Raw genomic sequence first — 21,685 nt, 5'->3', positions numbered from 1 at the left:
TATCTCCCATCTGCTCTATGACCATCCCTTTTGTTATATTGTTTGCATGCAGTAAAGCCCTTTCCAGATAATCTGCTCCAGCCCATGTACCAGATGTGGTACTTAGCCAGTATTTTCACAAACCAGGTTCACTCTCTCCTCATTCCTATCCACAAAGAAATCATAAATGCTTGTTTGCCTTATAGCTATTCTCGTGCACACTTAGTGTCACATTCTGAGCTTTACAGCCTATAGTAATACTTTGCACGTATTGGGTGCTTTACAGGGTTAAAGCAAGTTACAAACCTTTACTAAAATTAAGGGTTTTGAGCTTTTCATGAAATTTTGGGAGAACATGAGAAGATTGAAAATTGAAATTTTTTAATGTGTTAACAGAGAAAATGACCACAAGTGATTTTACTGTATGTGTTAGGGTTGGTTTTAACCAAATACAGTAAAGAAAATTAAAATTTCTAAATGACAGAAATGTCGCAGCACTTGAATAGGAAATAAAGGTGAATCATTTAAAGATCTCTCTTTCACAACCCAGGGGGAGATTCCATTATGTTAGGACACAATTTGATGTCCACTCTTATCATATATATCTCATGAGAGCCTACAGGGTCATACAGCAACTCCCTTTACATGCCCAACCCTGGGTGAAATGACCTGTTGTAAAGAACCACATGGACCTCGAAGGTTAAGAGGGAGATTTAAGACACAAGTGAAAGTTAAGCCCCATGACCCACTGATTCCCATTTATGCCTAACTCCCGTTAGTGCTTTTTTGAAAACCTACTCCTCAAACAATCAAACAGGTATGCTTATACCAGCACTGACTTTCCTTAGGGAGCACGGTTAAAACTCTTCTTGAGTTTTGAAAGGTATTATTGTGACAAAGTGATAGGTGAGATATCTCCTAATAGAGCTAGGTGGGTGGCAGGGGATTCCCAGCACATTCAGTTCAAAGAATACTGTGTAGACCTGATGCTGTAGAAAGACATCAGCAAGCAAATCGCGAAATAAGGCATTTTGCAGGCTTTGGATGGGAGGATGGAGGGGGTGGTGTAGACACGCATTTGAAATGCTAAGCCTTTTTAAATATGAAGAGGTTACAGTGCTTAGTTCGGAGGGAACGCTCTCACATAAATGGATACAGGTGTGACATTTGTTGAAAGTCAAACAAAATATCACTCCTCAATCTAGAAGCCTTTATTTCTAAATCACCATCCACCTGTGGGGGGGAAGGGGGGGCGTGATAACCTAGACCCACTGAATGTACTAGCATTCCCATGGCCAGAGTAGTCCATGCATCCTTTCCCTCACCGCTAGAGCAGAACACAGGGAACTGCTCTGAGACACTGGATTACCAGAGTCCTCAAAACCACATGGAGGCAGAGGCCCACTAATCACCTCCCAATTACTGCTTTAGGCCCCTGGGAAGCACCTAGACTGCAGCAGACAGCATGGGTGAAAGGGAGCCTTCACAGTCCATCTCTGTGATAGTGACTAAGGCCATTGTTGTGAAATCCTCAGAAAGAAGGTGGGAGAATTTCCCGGTTGAATGGAGATGATTGCTGGGAGGATGGGATGGAAAGACAGGTCAGAAGCTAAGGTTTGCTCTGTGTGAGGATGGAGGCAATGATGTGAAGTGATAAGACAGTGAAGGGGGAGGGCTGGATGGCAGGAAAATGTAAAAGTTTTAATTGAATAAGCCACATGTTATAAGTAATGCTTGATACAGTGCTAGGCTTTAGAAGTAGCAATGGAAATAGGGTAAATGAAAGGGGGCGAAGAAGTTGAAAAATGTGTATTGTATCATCTGTCCTACTACTTTGTTTGTATGCTCCCTTTTTTGGTAAGATTAAAATAGTTTGAGGTCAAGGGCTACGTATCTGAATTTTAGACTTCTACCAGCTTCATGGAAAAAGCAGCTAGTAGAATAATGAGGGTCAGCTGGTGGCCCAGGAGTCGGCAATGGACTGATTTAGAATGAAGCATTAGTCTTTCTCCTTTAGAGTGTGGGCAGTATTGCACTACTTCTTTTCTCAATGTTCAAGTAATCTATTATGTAGAAAGATAGTAGGGCTTGTCAGGGAGACACTAAAGTAGGAGAACAGGTGGAGTGTTACAGCAAAGGGAAAAGTTGCAGAAAGGTACATAGGCAGAGCATCAAAGAAAGATGCAATATGAGGAAAGGATGTAGGGTAGCAAAAATATCTTTTAAGACATTAAAATTAAGGTGGAATTTTGGCATACTAGGAAAGTCAAAAGAGAAATACGAGAAAATATGGAAGTTTACTCATACAAACAACTAGGTGGAAAAACTAGAGGTCTTATGTAATCAAAACTTTGTTTTGGTTGACATTACGTTGCTGGGGAAAAAACATAACTGCAATATCAGTTCAAACAGGCAAGATATATCCAAGAGAGAGAGGGAAAGGAAAGCGGCGAAGTCATTGAGCAGAAGAGTAGAGAAGGATGATGTTTCAATTCTCTGGGTTAAAATAAAGACCATGAAGAACAGAGAAAACCCAGTGAGGTACCTATGCTAGAGCACACCAAACTATGGAGAGGTGGAGTTCACGGTCTGTACTCCTAGAAGTTTTGCCTTGATGTGTGTTGGAAATGTAATATTAAGACTTCAAATGCCTTTAAATGAAACACTGTAGGTGACGTGGAATGGGTAATCTGGATTCCTCAGGTTTGAGATTTTGGATTGGGTAATTCCAAGTCTGTCATATGTAAGGCCAGTTCACTAGGTCAGAAGCTGCAGCCCTAGTTGTTCTCTGACTCACCAGTCTCATGAAGAACTCCCACAGAACCTCATATGGGGGTAAAGGCGGGTTGTGATTATTGTCCTATCCTGCAAATGGACACAGGGAACCAGCCATGAGGGTGAGTTTGAATATCTGACAGTCACTTTTGACCCTGAAGAAGGATAGAAGTTTACGGTTCTTTTGTGAAGAGTAGACCACCATGTTAAATGCAGGATTTCACATCTCAGATTGCTGAGCTGGTATTTGCACTGCTGTTGGATTCCTTATAGTTCACTGCCCATGGGGACTTCAGCATTCACGTGAACATAATCTTTGTTGAGCTAACTCTTTACTTCCTTGACATGATGGACTTCCCTGGGTTTTACCTGTAAGGTTGAGTCCTTTACCCAGATAGTCAAGAAATATTTCCACAGAGCTAGGGATATGCTCAATCTGATTGCAAAGCTGATTAAGATAGTTCACATACTCAAATAATTTCCTCCACTTCAATATGGCAGCTATTTCGCATCCATATCAACCTCTGAGACTTGATTTATGAAGTTTTATGGTCTCATTGATATTGATGGACAACTGGGTTCCCTCTTCCAACCAGTGTCTATCTGCTCACCTGCAGCTATTATCATTTTTAAAGGTGATCCTCAGCTCTATGATACTTTACCATATTCTGGTTTAATGGTGATCTCTGTGTCTTGAAACAGTTGAATTATATAAAGGATGGCAGAGAAGTCACCTGGAATCTGATCTTTTCTACAGAACATTCATTTGTATGTACAGAAGAGCTATAACATAAGACAAAAAAGGTTAATTGTCCTCAGTCGCAGACACCTCAAAAAGATTGTCTAGATGAACTCTCATTTACTGTGCAGTCTCATTATCCTGGACTGATTTGTCCCATAAGAATTTCCTTCAGTTGACTCGTGTCAGGTTATTTTCTCCAAACTTTAGGAGTTTGAGAACTACAGGCTTCAGATGGCTTGTCATCTACTGTTTGCATTTGGTTTGGTTTATAAGGATAATATTTCTCATCTTCTGGGCTTTTCAAGACCTACCACTTGTAGATCTGAGCCATGTTTATCCTGGTCACTTAAGAAAAGTGGAGTAGCTACAGTGCCATTACTGACAGTCCATTTCAACGTCTTGCTTTGTGAGAAGAGGCTTCCAGTTGTCCTTAAACATGCAGCAGTCCACCTCCTCCCCAATCAACCAACTTTTGACATTGAAGCGCTGGTCAGTTACCACCAGCCAGAGCCTCCCATACAGTTAGAAAAGTGTATTGAAAAGACCATCATTATTGGAGAGGTACAAAGTTATGCACTTTGACACGGCTTTTGAAATAACACGTTTGTTTGCAAATGACTGGTTAATATTTCTTTGGGAGGGTGGACAGTTTGCAGTGGACAAAACTTTTTCTACATAGTATGCAGTCTGGTTGGAAATAATCTGCTCATTTTTCCTTCTAATTCTTCAGTTTGTCTTTACTGTATGTTTTCAGATTTTTCTCTCTTTAGTTGAAAGCTGCCAGCAGGTGGATAAATGGTATCTCTTCATATGTTCTAAATAGACTGGATATTCTCTTCTTTTTCAATTTAGTGTTCCAAAAACTGCTACAATTTTGAATATTAATACATTTATAAAATGATACAAAATATTTTTTCAACTATTTTAAAACTTATAATATTCCGTTTTATTTGCACTAATCTGCATAGGTGGTATAAAGCACTTACTATTTTTTGGTTGCTGGAATTAAGAAGCAATCAACATCTGCCTTAGCCATTTCAAGTAATAACTTTATATAGTACCTATACAATTATTGAAGAAAGTGTATGTTAGTATCTGAATTAAGGACAAACTTTTACTAAGATCTCAACCTGGTCTTCATTTCTGCATGCACAATTGTTGCATGCTGTTATTCTCTTACTGAAATGTTTATATGTACAAAATGTATTTGTACTTTATTTACCAGCACAAATCTGATTTCATTGTTGGCACAAGTAAATGCTCAACTAAAGATACTTTTTTTCAGAATTTTATTATTTCCAATATGTGTCAAACTTTTCCAAAGAGCATTTTCACCATTTTGCCAGAGGCTCATTCAACCTCAGTAGTGTGAAATTACTCTGATGCCATTCTCTAGATTCTCTCAGTAAGTCAAACCACACTGAGGATGAATTGCGGTGGTGTGACCTGGGCATTCTCCTAGCACAAATGAAAATGCAAATCTCCATATGAGGGGTTTTAATATTTCCTTAGATTCATGTTCCAGACCACATATCACTTAAATTGGAGTCATGTCATATTTTTTTAGGGAAGCAACATTTGCATTTAAAGCAGAAAATAATTCACAAATGAAAATCTTACCATCTTGCTGTGCATGCAGGCCTCCCATTGGTGCAAAGCGTTAGATTAGAATATGTGCCAGGTTTTTTTTTTTCACCCCAGTTAAATTGAAATGAATTCATCTTAAATGAATGGAGTACTTAGCTTACAAAAATTAAAGAACCTTCTTGAAAACTCAACGTTGTCCAAGAAAAGCAGTTTAAATTCCCAAAAAGCATAATTGCTTTGTCACTTTAGAAGATTCTAATTTGAACTGAATTTGTTTCACAGCTACCCCTTAAACAACACTGACCTTCATCAGTTCAACATTGAAGAAAATGGTGGAGCACCATTTACCACAAAAATGTCTGGAAGGCATCACCACCACCACCATCGGCATCACCATCACCACTCTAATTATGGAGTAATTGTTCCCAACAGCAAAGATATTGTTTCTGGAGTTCCAAACCCAAATAGTAAGTCTATTAAATGTAACAGAATTTCAGTAATTATTCTGGCATGACATTTTTCACAGGCAAGGAAACAGACAGCATCAAAGAAGGGGAGCTATAGCATTTCAGGTTTTCTCAATGAAGAGCATATTTTCTATTCTCAAATTTCACAGTTGATGCAAATTAATCAGGATTCACAATTTTCTGGCTCTGCTGTTGAATGCTTGGTTACAGGGTCTGGCAATTAATTTGAATTCCATAACTGAACAACCACTAGATTAGTCATAGTGTTAGATGCTTGGCACAGGATAATATATTTCATTATTATTTATATATTGTCACAAGCATAGCCCTTTCTATCCTCCTCTTCTTCTGTGCCCCCAGCCGGTCCATGTGTCTGGTTCCCACTTTTCTCCTCACCCCTTTTAATTTGAATCAAGCAGCTTTCTTCTTCATGGTATCTGGGCACGAGCAGGAAAAGCACTAAGAGCACAGGACAGACAGTCTCCCTGCCCTCTGGTCCAGTGTCCAGCTCTACAGCCTCCCCCGAGCGTAAGGAGAAGCAATTGCAAGAAATTGCTAGAGGCTGGAATGTGATGAATGCAGATGGAATCATCAAGTCACTTTCATACCTCTACTGAATATTTGTAACCAGCTCTGAGAGGGTTAAGCCTCAGCCTATCTAAATTTACAGTCAGTCAGTTCATGCAAGCAGTTAAACAAAAAAATGTAGCATGGCTTCTGTGCAGTTTCTGTTACAATATTTACTATTCCAACCCTTGTGATTGCTAATTTTCCCCCTAAAGTACAGAAAAATGTGTTGACAGGATTTTGCTTTTGTTTCAAAATCAATTAGAAGTAAGTATAGCTTGCAAACTGTTTCCACATGCACAGCGTAATATAGTCTCCCAGTATACCCGGCAGGTATTTTATCCTGATATTGACTTTAAAAACAAAAATGTTTTTCTATGTACGATATACAGTGGATGTTCCTAGGGATAGTGTAATTTTTTCCCCACTTAAGCCTGGTCTACACACAGTTTTTCTCCTAATTTGGTTAAGGGTGTGATTGTTTATCCAAAGAGTTAAATTGGTACTACCCTTGTTTTGTGGGACAAGGCTATAGTGGTATAAGCACCTTTCTATCAGTATAATTGCATCCACATTAGGAGGTTTTACTGCTTTAACTATGCCTGTTTCAAAATGATATAGTTAAAGAGGTACATAGTATGTGTGTAGAAAAACCCTTGAACTGATTTGTTTCTGAAAACGGGGCATTTTTGTAAGAAATTAATGCATCATTAAATGCACACCAAATCTATCTGGCAGAGTTCTTCCTCACCTGACCCATTATAGGGTCAGAGTTTGTATCCCTGATAAATAAGCTTATATACTTTGCAGTTCTGTGGGATGCCCAAGCCATGTGCTCAGAGGCCTTGTGCCTTTGGAGCAACTCTGGCCCCAGACTCTCTTCTACACTGAAAATTTTATCAGGTGAACAAGTGCACCACAGGACCCTGGAAAGGTGTGAAGGAGTTGAGGGAGGGCTATTTTACCCGTTGTATGTACTGCATTAGGAGGCTTTCAACAGCACATGTACTGGAACCACTATCTCAGGAGCACTTGGGAGCATGTTTGATAATTGCCCAACCAGCAAAAACAGTGTTCACCTGGCACTGGGAGACAATGGTGCTATGGTAGATAAGGATTTAAATATACTGATTTGTGTATCTAAAGCTGGTTTGTGGACACTTTGTGAATTAGGTAAATTGTTAGAACAACCTTCACCGGACAAATTGGTCATAGTCAACTTGGTCCCAGTTGGTCAGCCAGTTAGAGCATTCCTCTTCCACTATCTCCAAACTCACAACACAAAAAGGGAATTAATCCTGGCTTTTACTTCTCTGATTCGAAATGAAACTCAGTGGAGCACCACTTTCAACAAGCTTGCTCTGCTGGAACAGAAAAGGGCACTACTTGTCTTTTACATGGCGGATCTTGGTGCCAACCTACCAATTCCATCCAACTGGAGTGTTTTAGAGATTGTGGACTCCCTGCAGATTTCTCTGAGCAGGTTGTTCCTTATGGGAAGCACTGCCCCGAGGCTACCATCATACAATGCCTGGTCAGCTGACCCAACCCCACTGCCCCATACCCAAACCCAAGAGTCAGATAACAACTAGCACAGATGGAACTGTGTCCTACTCTCCTTGAAAGGCCACTGTAACAAGGGAGGGCTTCTTCCCAGCTTGCTAAGAACTCACTGCCCTGCCCACAGACTTTTATAGTTTTATTGTCCCAGCTTAAGTCAGATCAACAAAAACATAGTTATGCAACTGTTACATACCAGAGCACAATCTAGACTAATAAGTAGCTGTGTCACTCCTGCCCTGTAACCTGGGGTGCCCTTTACAATGCCTTACTGCTGTAGCCTCCAGTATGAAAGTCATTCCCAGCTATGTCTGTGTGGTGCAGCCAGTCAGCCACGCTTTGGCTCTTACCGGCCTTGGTTATGCTGCAGGGTGACTCCAACACACCCACAGTCCAAGATCTTCCCCACAAACTGTCTGCCACGTACTGTCCAGCCCTCTCCTGGACAATACAAATATGTTAAGTCTGTTATTCCTTTAAGGAAGTAATATGCACACAACTTGTTACCCCAGCTGGAGTTACCCAGACATTTCAAACTGAACACACTGAATTAGATAAAACAGTAAAACAAGTTTATTAGCTACGAAGAGAGAGATTTTAAGTGCAATTTTAAGTAATGAGGCATAAAAGTCAGAAATGGTTACAAAAAACATAAAGATGAAACATTTACTAATGCCTAACTCGACGAACTATATTAAATGTAGAGCAGAGTTTCATAGAATAGAATATCAGGATTGGAAGGGACCTCAGGAGGTCATCTAGTCCAACCCCCTGCTCAAAGCAGGACAAATCCCCAGGTTTGTTTTTTTAAACCCCTGTTCCCTAAATGGCACCCTCAAGGACTGATCTCACAACCCTGGGTTTAGCAGGCTAATGCCCAAACCACCAAGCTATCCCTCCCCCTTTCTCACCACATGCTCCAGCAGATTACTAACCAAACTCTCGGGTCTGGACTACTCCCTCAGAGTCCAACGGCTGCTTCCTTTGTCTTTTCAAATACAGTGACTGTGATGAGCAGAAAGAGAGTGAGAGGTGCCTTGGGGTGTTTGTCCTTCCTTTTTATAGTTTCAGTTCCCGTCTTGAAAAATGTTTCCAGCTGAGACCTAGGAGACAAAGAGGTTATATGGAAGGATATTCCCTGCAGGGTTTTTGTTTTCCACCTGTTTGAACTTCCTTTGTTTCCCATCCCCATGTGATTACTGTTTTCTGCTTAGATGCAAGTTAAGGCAAGCATACATTCCTTCCTTTGTTTAGGACAGACCTGACTTCTGCCTCGGCAGGGCTGTGGGGTTTGAAACATGTGTTAATAACATCATAGAGGGGAATCTTGTAACTTCACATACAATGTTACCACAAATATTTCACCAGGACATTACTGACCAGCAAATTATGAGTTTTCAAATGATACCTTACAAGGCATATTTTGTGCAAAAGATTATTACAGTAGTATGCAGGGTGTGAATACATGAGTATATTCTGTCACGGCAGTTTGCCCAGGGCTACAGTTATCGAGGCTTTCTCCGACTTTAGTACTTAGGTTCCGTTTGCCTCCACTCCCAGCTAGCATTGGCTATCCTAGCTCTCCAAAGCTCCCTGTTCCCAGTGAGAGCCCCACAGCCCCTCAGTCTGAACCTTTCCAGGCTCTCAGCCTGACTCATTCAGCTCCTCCTCACTGGGAGTGGGTCTCTTTCTAAGCCCTCTTTTTTAAAGCTCAGCTGGCGTCAGTTGCCCAGCCACAGGCATGCTGGCCCTGCTCCGTCTTAAAAGGCTAGTGTCACCCTGTGACAGCTAGCCCTATCCTGTAACACAGAATTGTATTGATTTGGCTTTTGAAACTCTCTGCTGGGATAAATTTGGAAATATTTCCCCCCAAACACAGAGTGGCAGCTACAAAGCTGTAAATTAAGAATCCAAGACAATTTCAGGATCTGATTAATTTTTTTCATTGGATTCTTCAAATTCCTACTTACATTATTTCAACTGAGTCTTGTGATGGGTCTGAGGAAAAGGCTGATCTTACTCATGAGGGTACTAAAAGGAGCATTCTGGCTTTCTACCAGAGTCCCAAGACAGTGTGAATGGTGGGAAGTGTGTAAGAGGAAGAATTCAAGCACAGAGAGGAAGGAAATGGTAATACTGGTGTGTATGATGCTGGGGAATGAAATGATGTGGGGACTGGTATCTGAAAGGGGGTAGAATGAACGGTCAGGGTGTCTGTAAGGAAAGTGCATCAAGGAATAGAGTTGTGGCTAATTTGCTGAGAGTCTCAAGGACACAGTGTGCATGTAAATGCAAGAGTGAGTGGGGATGGGTGGGGAAGCAGGGTGTGGTGTCTCTACTAATGGAAGAATATATTGGAGGTTTCTCTGTGGAGGTGAGGACAATCGGACCTCACAGGTCACACCTTTTAATCTTGCTGTCTCTTGAAACTGCCACGGCCTCTGCCTTTTTGCTTGTTTCAGGTCATGTGTACTCACTTAAGCCTGAGCTTTGATTTTAGAATTCATGTCACGTGACACAGAAGTCAGCTTCATCTATCCAGATTTGCCTGCGTTCAGGCTGAAATCATCAACCCCTCTTCCATCTTACATGGTTTCAAATGAAATACAAAATTCCACCATCCTCTGCAGCAAGACATGAGGAGTGGGATTGAGAGTACTGAATATTCAAACTACACTCTCTTTCAATGTTTATGAATAGAGTATGGGACTTGTTACAGCAAACAAAACCAGTCAAAATTTACCTGGTTTTCAGATTCTCAGTGTGGTTTAGTTATGAAAGTGTTGTCCAGCTGCTCAGAAACCAATCTTAAATTTGAACAAGTTTTGTGATAGTAATTCAGCAACAGATTTCATTATGAATTATTATATTTGAGATATAGTTCTTCTGTAAAGGGTACCTATGGAGAGACAATACTTTCTTAAAACAGCAGATCTGCTTCCTGTGTGTATTCAGAATTGCATCTGCTGACTTAAGTGACAAAAATAAAGTTTTACTATGTTATACAGCTGTTAACTCAGCAGCACCAACACAGCTCAGAAAGAGGAAGTAGGATTCTATTCAAATGTGTAAAAAGAATAGGAGTACTTGTGGCACCTTAGAGGCTAACACATTTATTTGAGCATAAGCTTTCATGGGCTAAAACCCACTTCATCAGATGCATAGAATGGAACACACAGAAAGAAGATATTTATACAGCAGAATTTTTTATTGGTTGCCAATTAATTATAACTGTGCAAACCCATTGAAGTCAGCTGAGACAGTATATAGATCACCTTGGCCATGATATGAAGATAATGGTGTTGCACAGCTGTCACTGAGAACATAGTTTATCCTGCAGAGTCTTTTAAAGGAGATGGTGAGGGAGGGAGAAAGGACCCAGCTTGGCTCTCAGATCCAGGCTAGGTTTGCAGTTAGAAAAAACCATCCACTCGTTCAGAAACCGAGTACACTTGATATGGAAATCAGCAGGAGACAATGAACATAGAATGTTATGTCATTTTAACAGAATTAATTTCAGAGTACAACTGCATTTTAAGTAAACTAATCTTTTAAAGGTTATTTTGGTTTTTAAGAGAGATTTGATTTTTTTTTAAACTTAACATTGGCATTGTAAAGAAATTTTTTTTAGGGTTTATTTATGGGTTTGTTTTGTATGACTATTTGCAAGTTGAACAGTGAAAACTAAGTTAATGTAACTGTTTTTTGATTTCTGGTACATTGCATGACTGGTTCATTACATTAATCTAATAAACTGTACAAATTACATTTGACTTAAACTCATTTCAGTTGTGTACTTTTTCAGTATTTTCTTTCCCAACCGGAACTTAAAATGAATCTGTTTATACAAAACCATCCTGGCTTATCTAAGAAGCTGCACTAATTTATTCACTAAGTACCACAATGTGATTTCTTAGTTCAGAGCTTTATCACCGGGGAAGAAAATGTGATGTCAGAAATTCTGGATTGTGTCATCAGTGATTGTATCAAGCAAGATAACGGAAATACAAGGAGCCCAACCATCGGAACAGTTACTCAAGGGCCCAGTCACCAGAAACACTCTTATTTACTTCAGTGGGAGTTGGATTCACCTCCTGGTCTTCACTTCAGCTATCCATCCCTACCCAGCAAAGCATGTGTTTAAAGTTAAGTATGTGCTTAAGTGCTTTGCTGAGTAGGGATGGATTTAAGCTCATGCTTAAACAATTACTGAATTAGGCCCCATGTGAACAGTACTTATCTTCATCAGGATTATTTAATAACTTGATCCTAACCAGACTGAAGTCAATGGGAGGCTTTCTATTGATTTCAAGGGGCTTTGGATCAGACCCCTAGAGTCTGAAGAATGGGTCCAAACTACTTTTCCTTATTAACTCGCCTCACTGAAAAAAGGAAATACAGAAAAAGTTAAGGACTCATTTAATGACATTTAATAAAACAAATAATTAGAAATATAAAAATATTATCTGCCACTCCATCGCTAAGGTGGTTTAATAGGTCAATATTGACAGAAGGCTAACTCAAAAATGTTGTAATTTCTTTCTGCATAAGTGAGTAATTAAAAACCTGTTGAGTGAGTTGGACGAATTCCTGATGACAACCTAAGAGAGACTGGTGTTCAGACGAAAGTGTTAGAGAAGCCAAAAAGCCAGACTCTGATACCCTTTCACATAGGTGACGTCTTTGTTCAAAGTCGTGCCAATGGAGTCGATGGGAACACTCATGGACTCAGTTGCTGCTCATCTTGAGACACTCGGAATCAGGTCCAAAGTTGGTTTAAGTCACATTAGAATTTTTGGAAGAAGATTGTTTGCTAAATTGAAAAGGGAAAATGACCCAATAAATGCATTTTAAAACTTCCTAGAGGGTATTATAGAAAATAAAAAGTATATAAAGCTTTTGACAGTATTTTCTCAATTGCAGCTGAGTGTTTTGATCTGCGATACACTTGTAGTTTTCCTTGAGATTTTATTTTTTTCTTTCTTTCTTTTGGGCCTCTTTTTAGAATTGAGCTCAGGACTTCCCCTCCTTTATGATAACACTTCTTCCCATCTGAAGAAGATGGAAGTGGAGACTGTGAAGGTAATTGGACCATGGCCAGCTCTACACATCAATATAAACAAGGTATAATATTGTAGTGTATGTCAGAAAGCTCCTTTTTGTTACTTGATATTCAGCAGCTGATGTTACTCCATCATTAATTCAACCCAACATATTTGGCTGCAACTGTTTCACTTATTTATCTCCCACCATTTTCTTATTGATCCTTAAATATTTCCTTCCACTTTCCCTTTGAAATTCAATTCAGCTGAAAGTAGGAAATAAAGGCATAGTGTATATATGTTTATATATTTCTCAGTATAATTCATTTTCCCCATTCCTTTTAAGGTGTATTATTCACTGTGCATGTACTGTATGTATTTGAAATATTTACAGCATGGTAGCTGAATGAATATTTACAGCATGGTAGGTTGTGGGGAGAAAGAATAGAGATCAACACTATCAAATGACATAGGATTTTACATCTTTTATTTAAACCACGTTAAAGCTACTTCAGCTGTGCCATTGTTCTGTTTTAGCTTTGATGGGTTATTCAGCTAGATAGCGTAAAAGTATTTTAAAAATCATATTCTTTCTTCACATAAGAGTGTGTTATGTTTTAGAACTACCTTGGCATAGGTTTATATGATAGAACCATAGAACCTGGTTCCTCATCCTATAGCTATTAACTTCAGAACTCTAGTTGAAGCCAATGGAGTTGTGCATATTACAAGTCTTGCAGCATCAGGCCCTTTAAGGCTCAATCCTGAACCCACTGAAGTCAATGGAAATGTTGGTATTGAATTAAAGAGATGGAGGATCAGCCCCTTAATGAGTAAAGTGGTTGAGAGAGGAAGTAGTGTTTGGAAAGATTTCTGACAGTTCAAGGAGGAACCTAGTTAAATGACTTGGTTAGTTTCATGCAGAGGCTTCTACATCGATGCTATTTCAGCACAGGATCAAAGCATAAGCAAAGAAGGTTAAGAAGCATCTTGATTACCGTCTAGAAGTATACACACAAGGAGGAAATACCTGAGGGTACGTCTACACTGCACGATTATTTCGAATTAGCTTAAACCGATATTACAAAACAGATCTAATAAAATCGGTTTAGCGCGTCCACAGTGATCTACCGAAACGATTTTGCGTCCATGTCAAAGCACCATCGATTCAGACGTCACTGGGTAGCTGCCTCAGCTACCATAATCCCACTCCGGTGAAGCATAAAACATGCCCTATGGGCGAAAACAACACTGCCCCAGTGGCTGTCACAGCCTCACACCCTCCCTTGGTGAAGCACAACAACCCTATTGCGCCTTTTCCGGAGTGCACTGGAGCAAACGCCATACGCAACAGCAACTCCCTTTTTTTTTCACGGTGGTGGGGGAAATAACGAGTAGCGGTCCTGAACCACAGGCCAGACCACGTGTGAAACCTAACAACATTGGAGCCAGTCCAATAATCAAAAAATAATTTCAGAACGCTGTGACTGGGAAGCTGATCCTCAGACCGCCCCCCCCCTTCAATGTCCATGATAATCCTGACTCCCGTACGGCTGCCACACAGCGCTGACGAGTTTTACAAACGCTGCGCATCGGTCTTAACAGCTGATACACACTGCTCCCCAACAGCATCAGACCAGTAACTCCCTACCTAGCTGGACCCTTTTCGGGATTTCACAACGCATCGCCAGCACGTGCTGATCAGAAGCCCACACGTTCAAGCAGACAATTAAATCAAAAAGTTCCGGGGGCTTCCTGTTACCTGCCCGCTCACCGATTCAATTTGCGCCAGAGCGTCATGCTGCACTCTGGATGCCGCCCAAGGCCAATAACCGAGTTCCGCCACATGAACCCAATCGATCATTCACTCACAATACGCTACTCCTCCTTGGAGAGTCCGAAAATCTATTAACAGGACCGTAAACTCGAATAATACGACGTTTGAACCGAACACGCGAAATGTAAACTCGCCATAAACGATTAAAGTCCAGTGTAACCTGCCTGATAACTAAGAGACCCATTAATCAGACAAAGGCCAATAACAAGTCCAATGGCAAGTAAAGTTAAAAGTTGACTTGGTCACAAATTTTATCTTTTTCCCGTGAAATAAAAGACGACTTGTGAAAAAATCAAAATCTAAAGTTCTGACTGAAACCAAAAAGTTAATTCAAAATAGCTGTGCAGTGCCTCATGTAGTTTTCAGTTGGCCTCCTGCGCCTCATAACGTTCCCGTTTTGGTAAGGAGAGGGGGTAATCCTGGGAGTCAGTGTCCATAGTGCATCATGCGAATGAAGTGTCAGGGGTGATCCCAGCCCATAAAGGAAGGGCGTAACTTGAGCAATAAACCGTAACTCCATGTGGCCCTGGTGATCATTTCCAAAGCTGGGGGAAAAAGAAAAAAAAATATTTTCGAGTTTTCAGCTGAAAATCAATACTTTCTTATGTGGTTAATTTTTTAAATAACAATCGCAAAACAGACGCTTTGTTTGAGAAAAAAAGTAAAAAAAAAAAAAAAAAAAAAAACTTTGAAGAAAATGTTTCCAATAGCCTTATTAGTAACACTCAAACTGGAAATAAGGCAATAACTTATTGGAATAACTTACCAATGGAAATTCTCCATTGCCTGGGATCATTAAATTAAGACTGGCTATCTTTTGAATATTGTTCATATTTATTAAAGTAGTGCCTAGGGGGCCCACCAAGATCAGGCATTATGCTAGGTGCTATACAAACATATAATAGTTTCTGCCCTGAAGAGCTTTCATTCTAAATAGACAAGATAGACATGGGTATGAGAGAGAGAGACAACACACACAAATAGTATGCTGGCTGCAAATTACTAGTTACGAGGCTCAATGCAGGAATTAATTGGTGCAGTTCTATTGCCTATATTATTCAGGAAGTCAGACTAGATGACCATTATGGCACCAATGTGGCCTCAAAATCTCTAAATTTATATTTTAAATTGACAACTCGTTTGAACCTGTCTTTTCTAGTTGTTAATTCCCTTTTCAAGCAAACTGCTTGGGGGCTGAAATTTTCATGCTTGGTATCCAACAAAGGTGAATTTTATGAAATAACTGGATCAAATTAGGTTCAGTGGTTAGGAGTTAATTTGATTGTCTGCTACAGCAAACTCTATCTCATGGGAATGAAGAATGGTTTAGGAAAAGGGGCAGAACAAATCCAGTTGATGTGATGATTACTGTCCATACTTTTGGTGAGCAACATAAATCAGTTTTGTGATGCCTGTTGGTCTCTTTGTCACCAGTGAGATTATCTTTAGCCTTCAGGGTGAAGAAGAATATTGCAGGCATTAAAATATATTTATTTCCTTTCTCTCCTCTGTTTCTGTTTCCTTGCAAGCATCTATTCTTCAGTTTCTCACTGCTGCAGACCACTAAGTACTGACTGTTCACCAGTGATGTTACTTACACTAAAGCTGTGCAGCTGCCTGTCCCTTACAAGGCAGCAAAGCCTGTCGCTACTGCAGTTGAAAATGACCCCTGACTGGTGACAAAGGATAAACAGATTGACTGGTGTTTCTGAGGTTCTTCTCTGATCTGATGCATCTCTGTGCTGAATAAGGAGCAGGATGTGTTCAGATGGGCCTTGTCTTCACTAGAAAATAAGGTGTGTTCTTAATTGGTGTTGGCTAACCTGTGGAAATTGATATGGTTTAAGAACCTAGTGAAGACAAGGTGATTTGTAGCTACCAGGCTGATAAACCCCAGCTTCCCTCACAGTCTGCTAACTCATGTGAAAACTACAAACTGCCTTGTCCTCTCTAGGTTCTTACCTCATGTTTGCTACTGTCTGTTAGCTTACATGAGTTAAGAAAACATATTTTTTTCCTAGTGAAGATATGCACTTTACGCTTAAGGAGGATTCAGAGAAATAAACATATTAAAGATTAGCTTAATAGGCTAAGACACATTCAAAATAAATTGGGGAAGGGGTAAAATTATAGAAGTTGCTGTTTTTATCCTTATTTAGTTCCAAACAACACATGAACTTTTCAGAATAGAGAAGAAGGATTGAATCCCTTAAAGTTAAAGTAGAAAAAAACAAACACAAAACAACAATAGGACCGCAATAATACAAAAAGAATACAAAATGCAAAATAATGCAAAAATCATGATCCTATCTTGAAAATCATGAGATGTGGTTCTTTTTTTACTAATAACTTTGAGAGTCACTTTATCTTCTGCTTTCTGACCTTATAGAGTGCACTCAGCTCACATTTTCAAACTAGATTACTTTTCCAAAAACATGACAGCTGATATTCTCCTGTATTCACATGAATCCGGCAGCTGAGGCTTTCAGAAGAACACCAAACATAATGAGACTCACAATGAAATTACAAGGGTTGCCAGAATTGTTTCTATATATACTTCTTTAATGACTTCCACACTGAATGTGCTGAGTTTACATATCAAAATGGGATTTTAATAACTGCCAACCTGGCACAGGGTCTGAAAACAGTTGCTATTGTTATGCTTCATTCACCATTGTAAGCACTACGAGTTCTGGAAACTTAACAGACAATTTTGTTAATTATGCGTAAGCACAAAATAGAGTGGAGTACAGCTTGCATTTTTACAACCTGACAGTATATGGGCTCTGTGGTGCTGATAGTCTTAAATCTTGTGTTTTGTCTGTAACTTTAGCACCCTCGTGGCCAAGATGGAATCTGCTCTGCAGGCACCTGTGGCCAAGAGAAGGTGCATGCAGGAATGCAGCAGGAAAAATCCCTTCTACCCCAAAGGCACCTGTTCCAACCCACCCAGAGGGAACACATCCACCCACAGGAAAAGTACAATGAGTATAACAAAGGGAGATATTTATGTACAGAGGGATGAGAGGAGAAAAACAACAAGGGGAAATATAGGGGGAGCAGGAAAACAGGGCTGCCTCCAAACCAAGGCCCCACAGGCCCAGCAGTAGCACAGTCTGGAAGGGCAGACACTGAGCAATGTATCTGCACACAGAGTTCAGGAGTCCTGAGCAAAGTTCTAGTCCAGTGGTGAGTCTTGGATGCTCCTGTTCGTCTTCGGCGCCAGTGAACTTTCCCCAGCAAACAGCTCTGGTGCCATCTTCTGCTGCTCTCTGCAAAGCCACACAGAGTGACCACCTCCCCACTTAGCTAGCTACAGCCTCCATCCTTGTTCCCAGTGCAGTCACAAGCCCCAGTGCTCACAGCCCCATGCAGCTCTGGGCAGTCATGATACTAGGTCCAGCTCCGGCCTGTCCTTCTCGGGCGATTCCTCCCCAGCACAGGGATCGTCCTGGCTCCTGCCCTAGGGTGTCCCCAGTTGACCGCCCTAGCCTTCTCAGGCTTCAGGCAGGTTCTCTGCTGTTTCACTTTGTGAGGGCCTGGGGACTGTAGCCCTTCTCTCCCCCAGCGCTCCAGAGCCACACTCCCGAGTTTCCCTTTTACTGCTCCCTCTCCCTACTAGGAAAAAGTTTTAAAGGAGCCATGCTCTCTAAACCCCAAAGGGGTTAAATGTCATAAACTAAGCAAATATGGTTCCTAGAGAACACAAACCTATCTTTACTGACAGCACTTCATACACTAGAACCTTACTACTCACACTAAGTAGTACCTTACACTATGAGGTAGCAGAGTATCTCCTTTTCTTTTAATTAGACTATTCAGGAAGTAAGGCACCAGTCAGTTTGACTGAGGGGGCACAACTGGTCCTTGTGTCTATACCACTGAATGAGTCCAAGATGGCATGGCAACCTTAACACTGAATATCTGCTTTACATGAGACCTATATTATTATTTTTATGTAGATTTTTGTATTTATTTTTTTAAATTATAGACGGGTGAAATCTTATCTTACTGGTCTTGAGATTCCTCTGGGACCTCTTCCATTCGGTTCCCCAAGAACTCAGTTGAACTCAAGTCATGTTACTCGGGTTCCTTTATTTGGCATGCAGCAATGCTACACTGAGGTTGTTCAGACTCTCATGTACGGGGTGAGTATAGGGCATACCACACATCCCAAGTTACCCAGCAAACCTCTTCTTTTATATACATTTTTACAATACCTTGCCTTACTATACATTGCATCACATGTTTTGGGATTTGTGTGGTCACGTTCTAGGAACCAATACATATACAGCACACACAGTCTGTGCACGATTTACTCTTCACCTCATCTTATGTTTCAAGCTTATTTTATTCATTGTTATCTTTTCCACTGTAAATGGTTCCCTGGGTGTCTCCCCTTATCTTATCTAGTACAGATGGTCTGTTTCCAGCCTGCGAATCCATTTACCTCCCTAATCCTATCTCACAAGAAGTGAGGCTTCACTCACGTCCAATTATTCATGTCAAGCCCAGCCAACAGTTGGGTACATCTACACTGCGATAAAAGATCTGAAGCTGGCTCAGATAAGCTGACTTGGGCTCGTGGGGCTTGGTCTGCAGGACTATAAAATTACTGTGTAGATGTTTGGGTTTAGACTTGGCCCTGCAGCCACAGCACTGTGAGACCAAGTCAGCTGACCCAAGCCAGTAGCAGCGGTTCCATGGTTCTTTTATCACAGTATAGATTTACCCATTGACATCAACGGCAAAACAACCATTGACTTCATTGCAACCGGAATTTCACGAATATGAAAAGAGGAAAAGCAATGGAAAAGTATTCCAATAACAACAAAATGCTGATTGTTCCATTAGTCTCCTTCCCTTGTGTTTGCTACTGGGCATCATTGTTTTAATTAAGTACATTAGGCTTGAACGATGCTTAGAGAAGAATGGAAGTCTGCTGAGCTTTCATTTCCTTTGGTGCATCCTGAAAGAACCATTCTTCTTCGAGTGCTTGCTCATATCCATTCCAGTAGGTGTACGCGCCGCGCGTGCACGTTCGTCGGAAACTTTTACCCTAGCAACTCAAGCGGGCCGGCAGGTCGCCCCCCTAGAGTGGCGCCGCCATGGCGTTGTGATATATACCCCTGCCGGGCCCGCCGCTCCTTCAGTTCCTTCTATTACGCCGTGTTCGGTCGTTGGAACGGTGGAGCGCGGCATAGGTGACTCCACTCCCTAGCTTCTCTTGTCAATTGGTTCCTGTTCGAGTAGTTAGTCATAGTTACTTAGCATTATCGTAGTTATAGTTAGAGTTAGAGTGTCTATATAGTTATAACCTTCGTTATCGGGTAGGGCTCTGGCCCTTTCCCGCGCCCGCGCCGGGCTGATGCCTGGTTTCCACAGCGGGTCAAAGTCTGTTGCTCGACTTGTAAGACGCCGATGCCCACAAGTGATCCCACGACGCCTGCCTGAGTGGCTGGGAATCACAACAATCTCCCGATAAGTGCACCCCGCATTGGTAAGTCTTTCCGGTCGCCGAACAAAAGGGCGATAACCAGCGCCTAGGACGCTCCTTATTGGAAGGCTGCACTTCACCCCGCGCCTCCTGCACCTTGAGCGCGGCTCCAGCACCGACCCTCGCACCGCCGAAGACGACGGACGGCCTTCTCCGGCACCGAACTCCCGCGAGAGCCCTCAACCCCGGCTGAGCGGCCCCCATAGGGGCACCCACTGCCGGCGCCGGCCCCGTGCTGGCTGTGCAAGGGGTTTCGTTGACCCGGCCCTGGCGGCTCCGTCGAGCCGATTCCCTCCCAGCTCCCCGCCAATATCTGGGTTTAGAGCAGCTGGTAACTTCCGTCCACGCCGAGACTTTCTCGTCGGCACGGGACCTGATTGCTCTGATCTGAACCTGGGCTGCCCAACCCCCGCGCCGCCGGCGTGCGGTTGTGGCTTTCTAGGCGCAAGCACCCTCTGGGGCTACCGTCCCCGGATTTCTCCGAACCCGGCGCCGCTCAGCTCCCGGCCCGGTCGCGCTCCCGCCACCGATCACGCGGCGGTTCTCCCTTGCGATTTTGCCGCTCGCAGTCCCGGCCCTGCTTCCTGCGCGGCCCCGTCTCCTCGCGTCCCGGTCCTCCGTCGCGCCCGATCCCCCTACTCCCGCCCCGCTCGGGTCCCGCGCCGCTCCCGCCCTGCCCCTCCCGGAGTCGCTCCCGGCCCCGCCGGTCCTCTTCGCGGGTCGCCCTCCCGGCCCCGCCGCCGGTCGCCGGTCCCCCGCTCCCTAAAAAAAAAAAGACGATACACACAAAAAAAAAAAAAAAAAAAAAAAAAAAAAAAAAAAAAAGACACACACAAAAGGTCAGCCTTACACCAAAAAGAGACAACCGCTACATACACAAAAAAAGGCACACAAGCAAAAAAGACGGATCAGAATACAGACACAAATTACAAAAAAGAAGACACACTAGAAAGATAGACAACAAGCATAATCCATAACTATCAGGCCCCACACAATGGCAAAAACCTAACACAAGACAAGGACAATACATAATCATCACACGAGACTAGACAGATAAATACATATACTGAGATATCATAGAAAGAACCTAAAGCCACCATACTAATAACCCAAGAAGATACACCATAAGCAGAGAGCACCACAGCACCTAGAGAGAGAACAAATCTGAAGAAACGCCATAGGGACAGAACAACACAATCAGCCAGGGTGCTCGCTCTTTAACACCGACACGTGCACCTACCCAAGAAACCGAAGGGCTCCAGAAGGGCTGCAGCGTCACGGCCCCCCACCATCCCCTAGAAGGCGGTCCGTACCCATTCGCTGCCATGCGGAAAATCCCTCAGGACGCTGAGCCGTACATCCAGCTATGGAGCTCCCAGACCCACTCTTGCCAGGTCACTCATTCATCTTCACTCCCCTTGATGAAGCAGTAGCCCGGAACGACATCCATCGGTCCACCCCCCCTAGACTTGAGGCTCACCAACGACCTCCGCGGGTGGCGCTGACGAGAACATCAGGCCGAAGAGGTCTCTGAGGTGAGGGACCTCTGTGTGCCAGTATACTCACGTCTGACGCCCCCACTCGTGTTGCCCTGCCCCTTTATTAAAACAATACAGAGCATCCTCTCTCTTT

The 21,685-nt window shown here is 42.2% G+C and overlaps 1 protein-coding gene across 1 annotated transcript in view; it reads left to right on the top strand.

Moving 5' to 3' along the window:
* Positions 1-21,685, top strand: part of EPB41L4B (erythrocyte membrane protein band 4.1 like 4B) — a 305,664-nt gene that overhangs the window by 180,400 nt on the left and 103,579 nt on the right. Inside the window, 2 exon segments of the mRNA XM_075063387.1 lie at positions 5,366-5,565; positions 12,683-12,801. Of these exon segments, the coding sequence (XP_074919488.1) occupies positions 5,366-5,565; positions 12,683-12,801 (319 nt within the window).

This window comes from Chelonoidis abingdonii, chromosome 2 (genome assembly GCF_003597395.2).
Source record: "Chelonoidis abingdonii isolate Lonesome George chromosome 2, CheloAbing_2.0, whole genome shotgun sequence".
NCBI classification, from domain to species: domain Eukaryota; kingdom Metazoa; phylum Chordata; order Testudines; family Testudinidae; genus Chelonoidis; species Chelonoidis abingdonii.
Note: the sequence above shows the minus strand (reverse complement) of the source record. Positions and strands in the feature narration are given on the sequence as shown.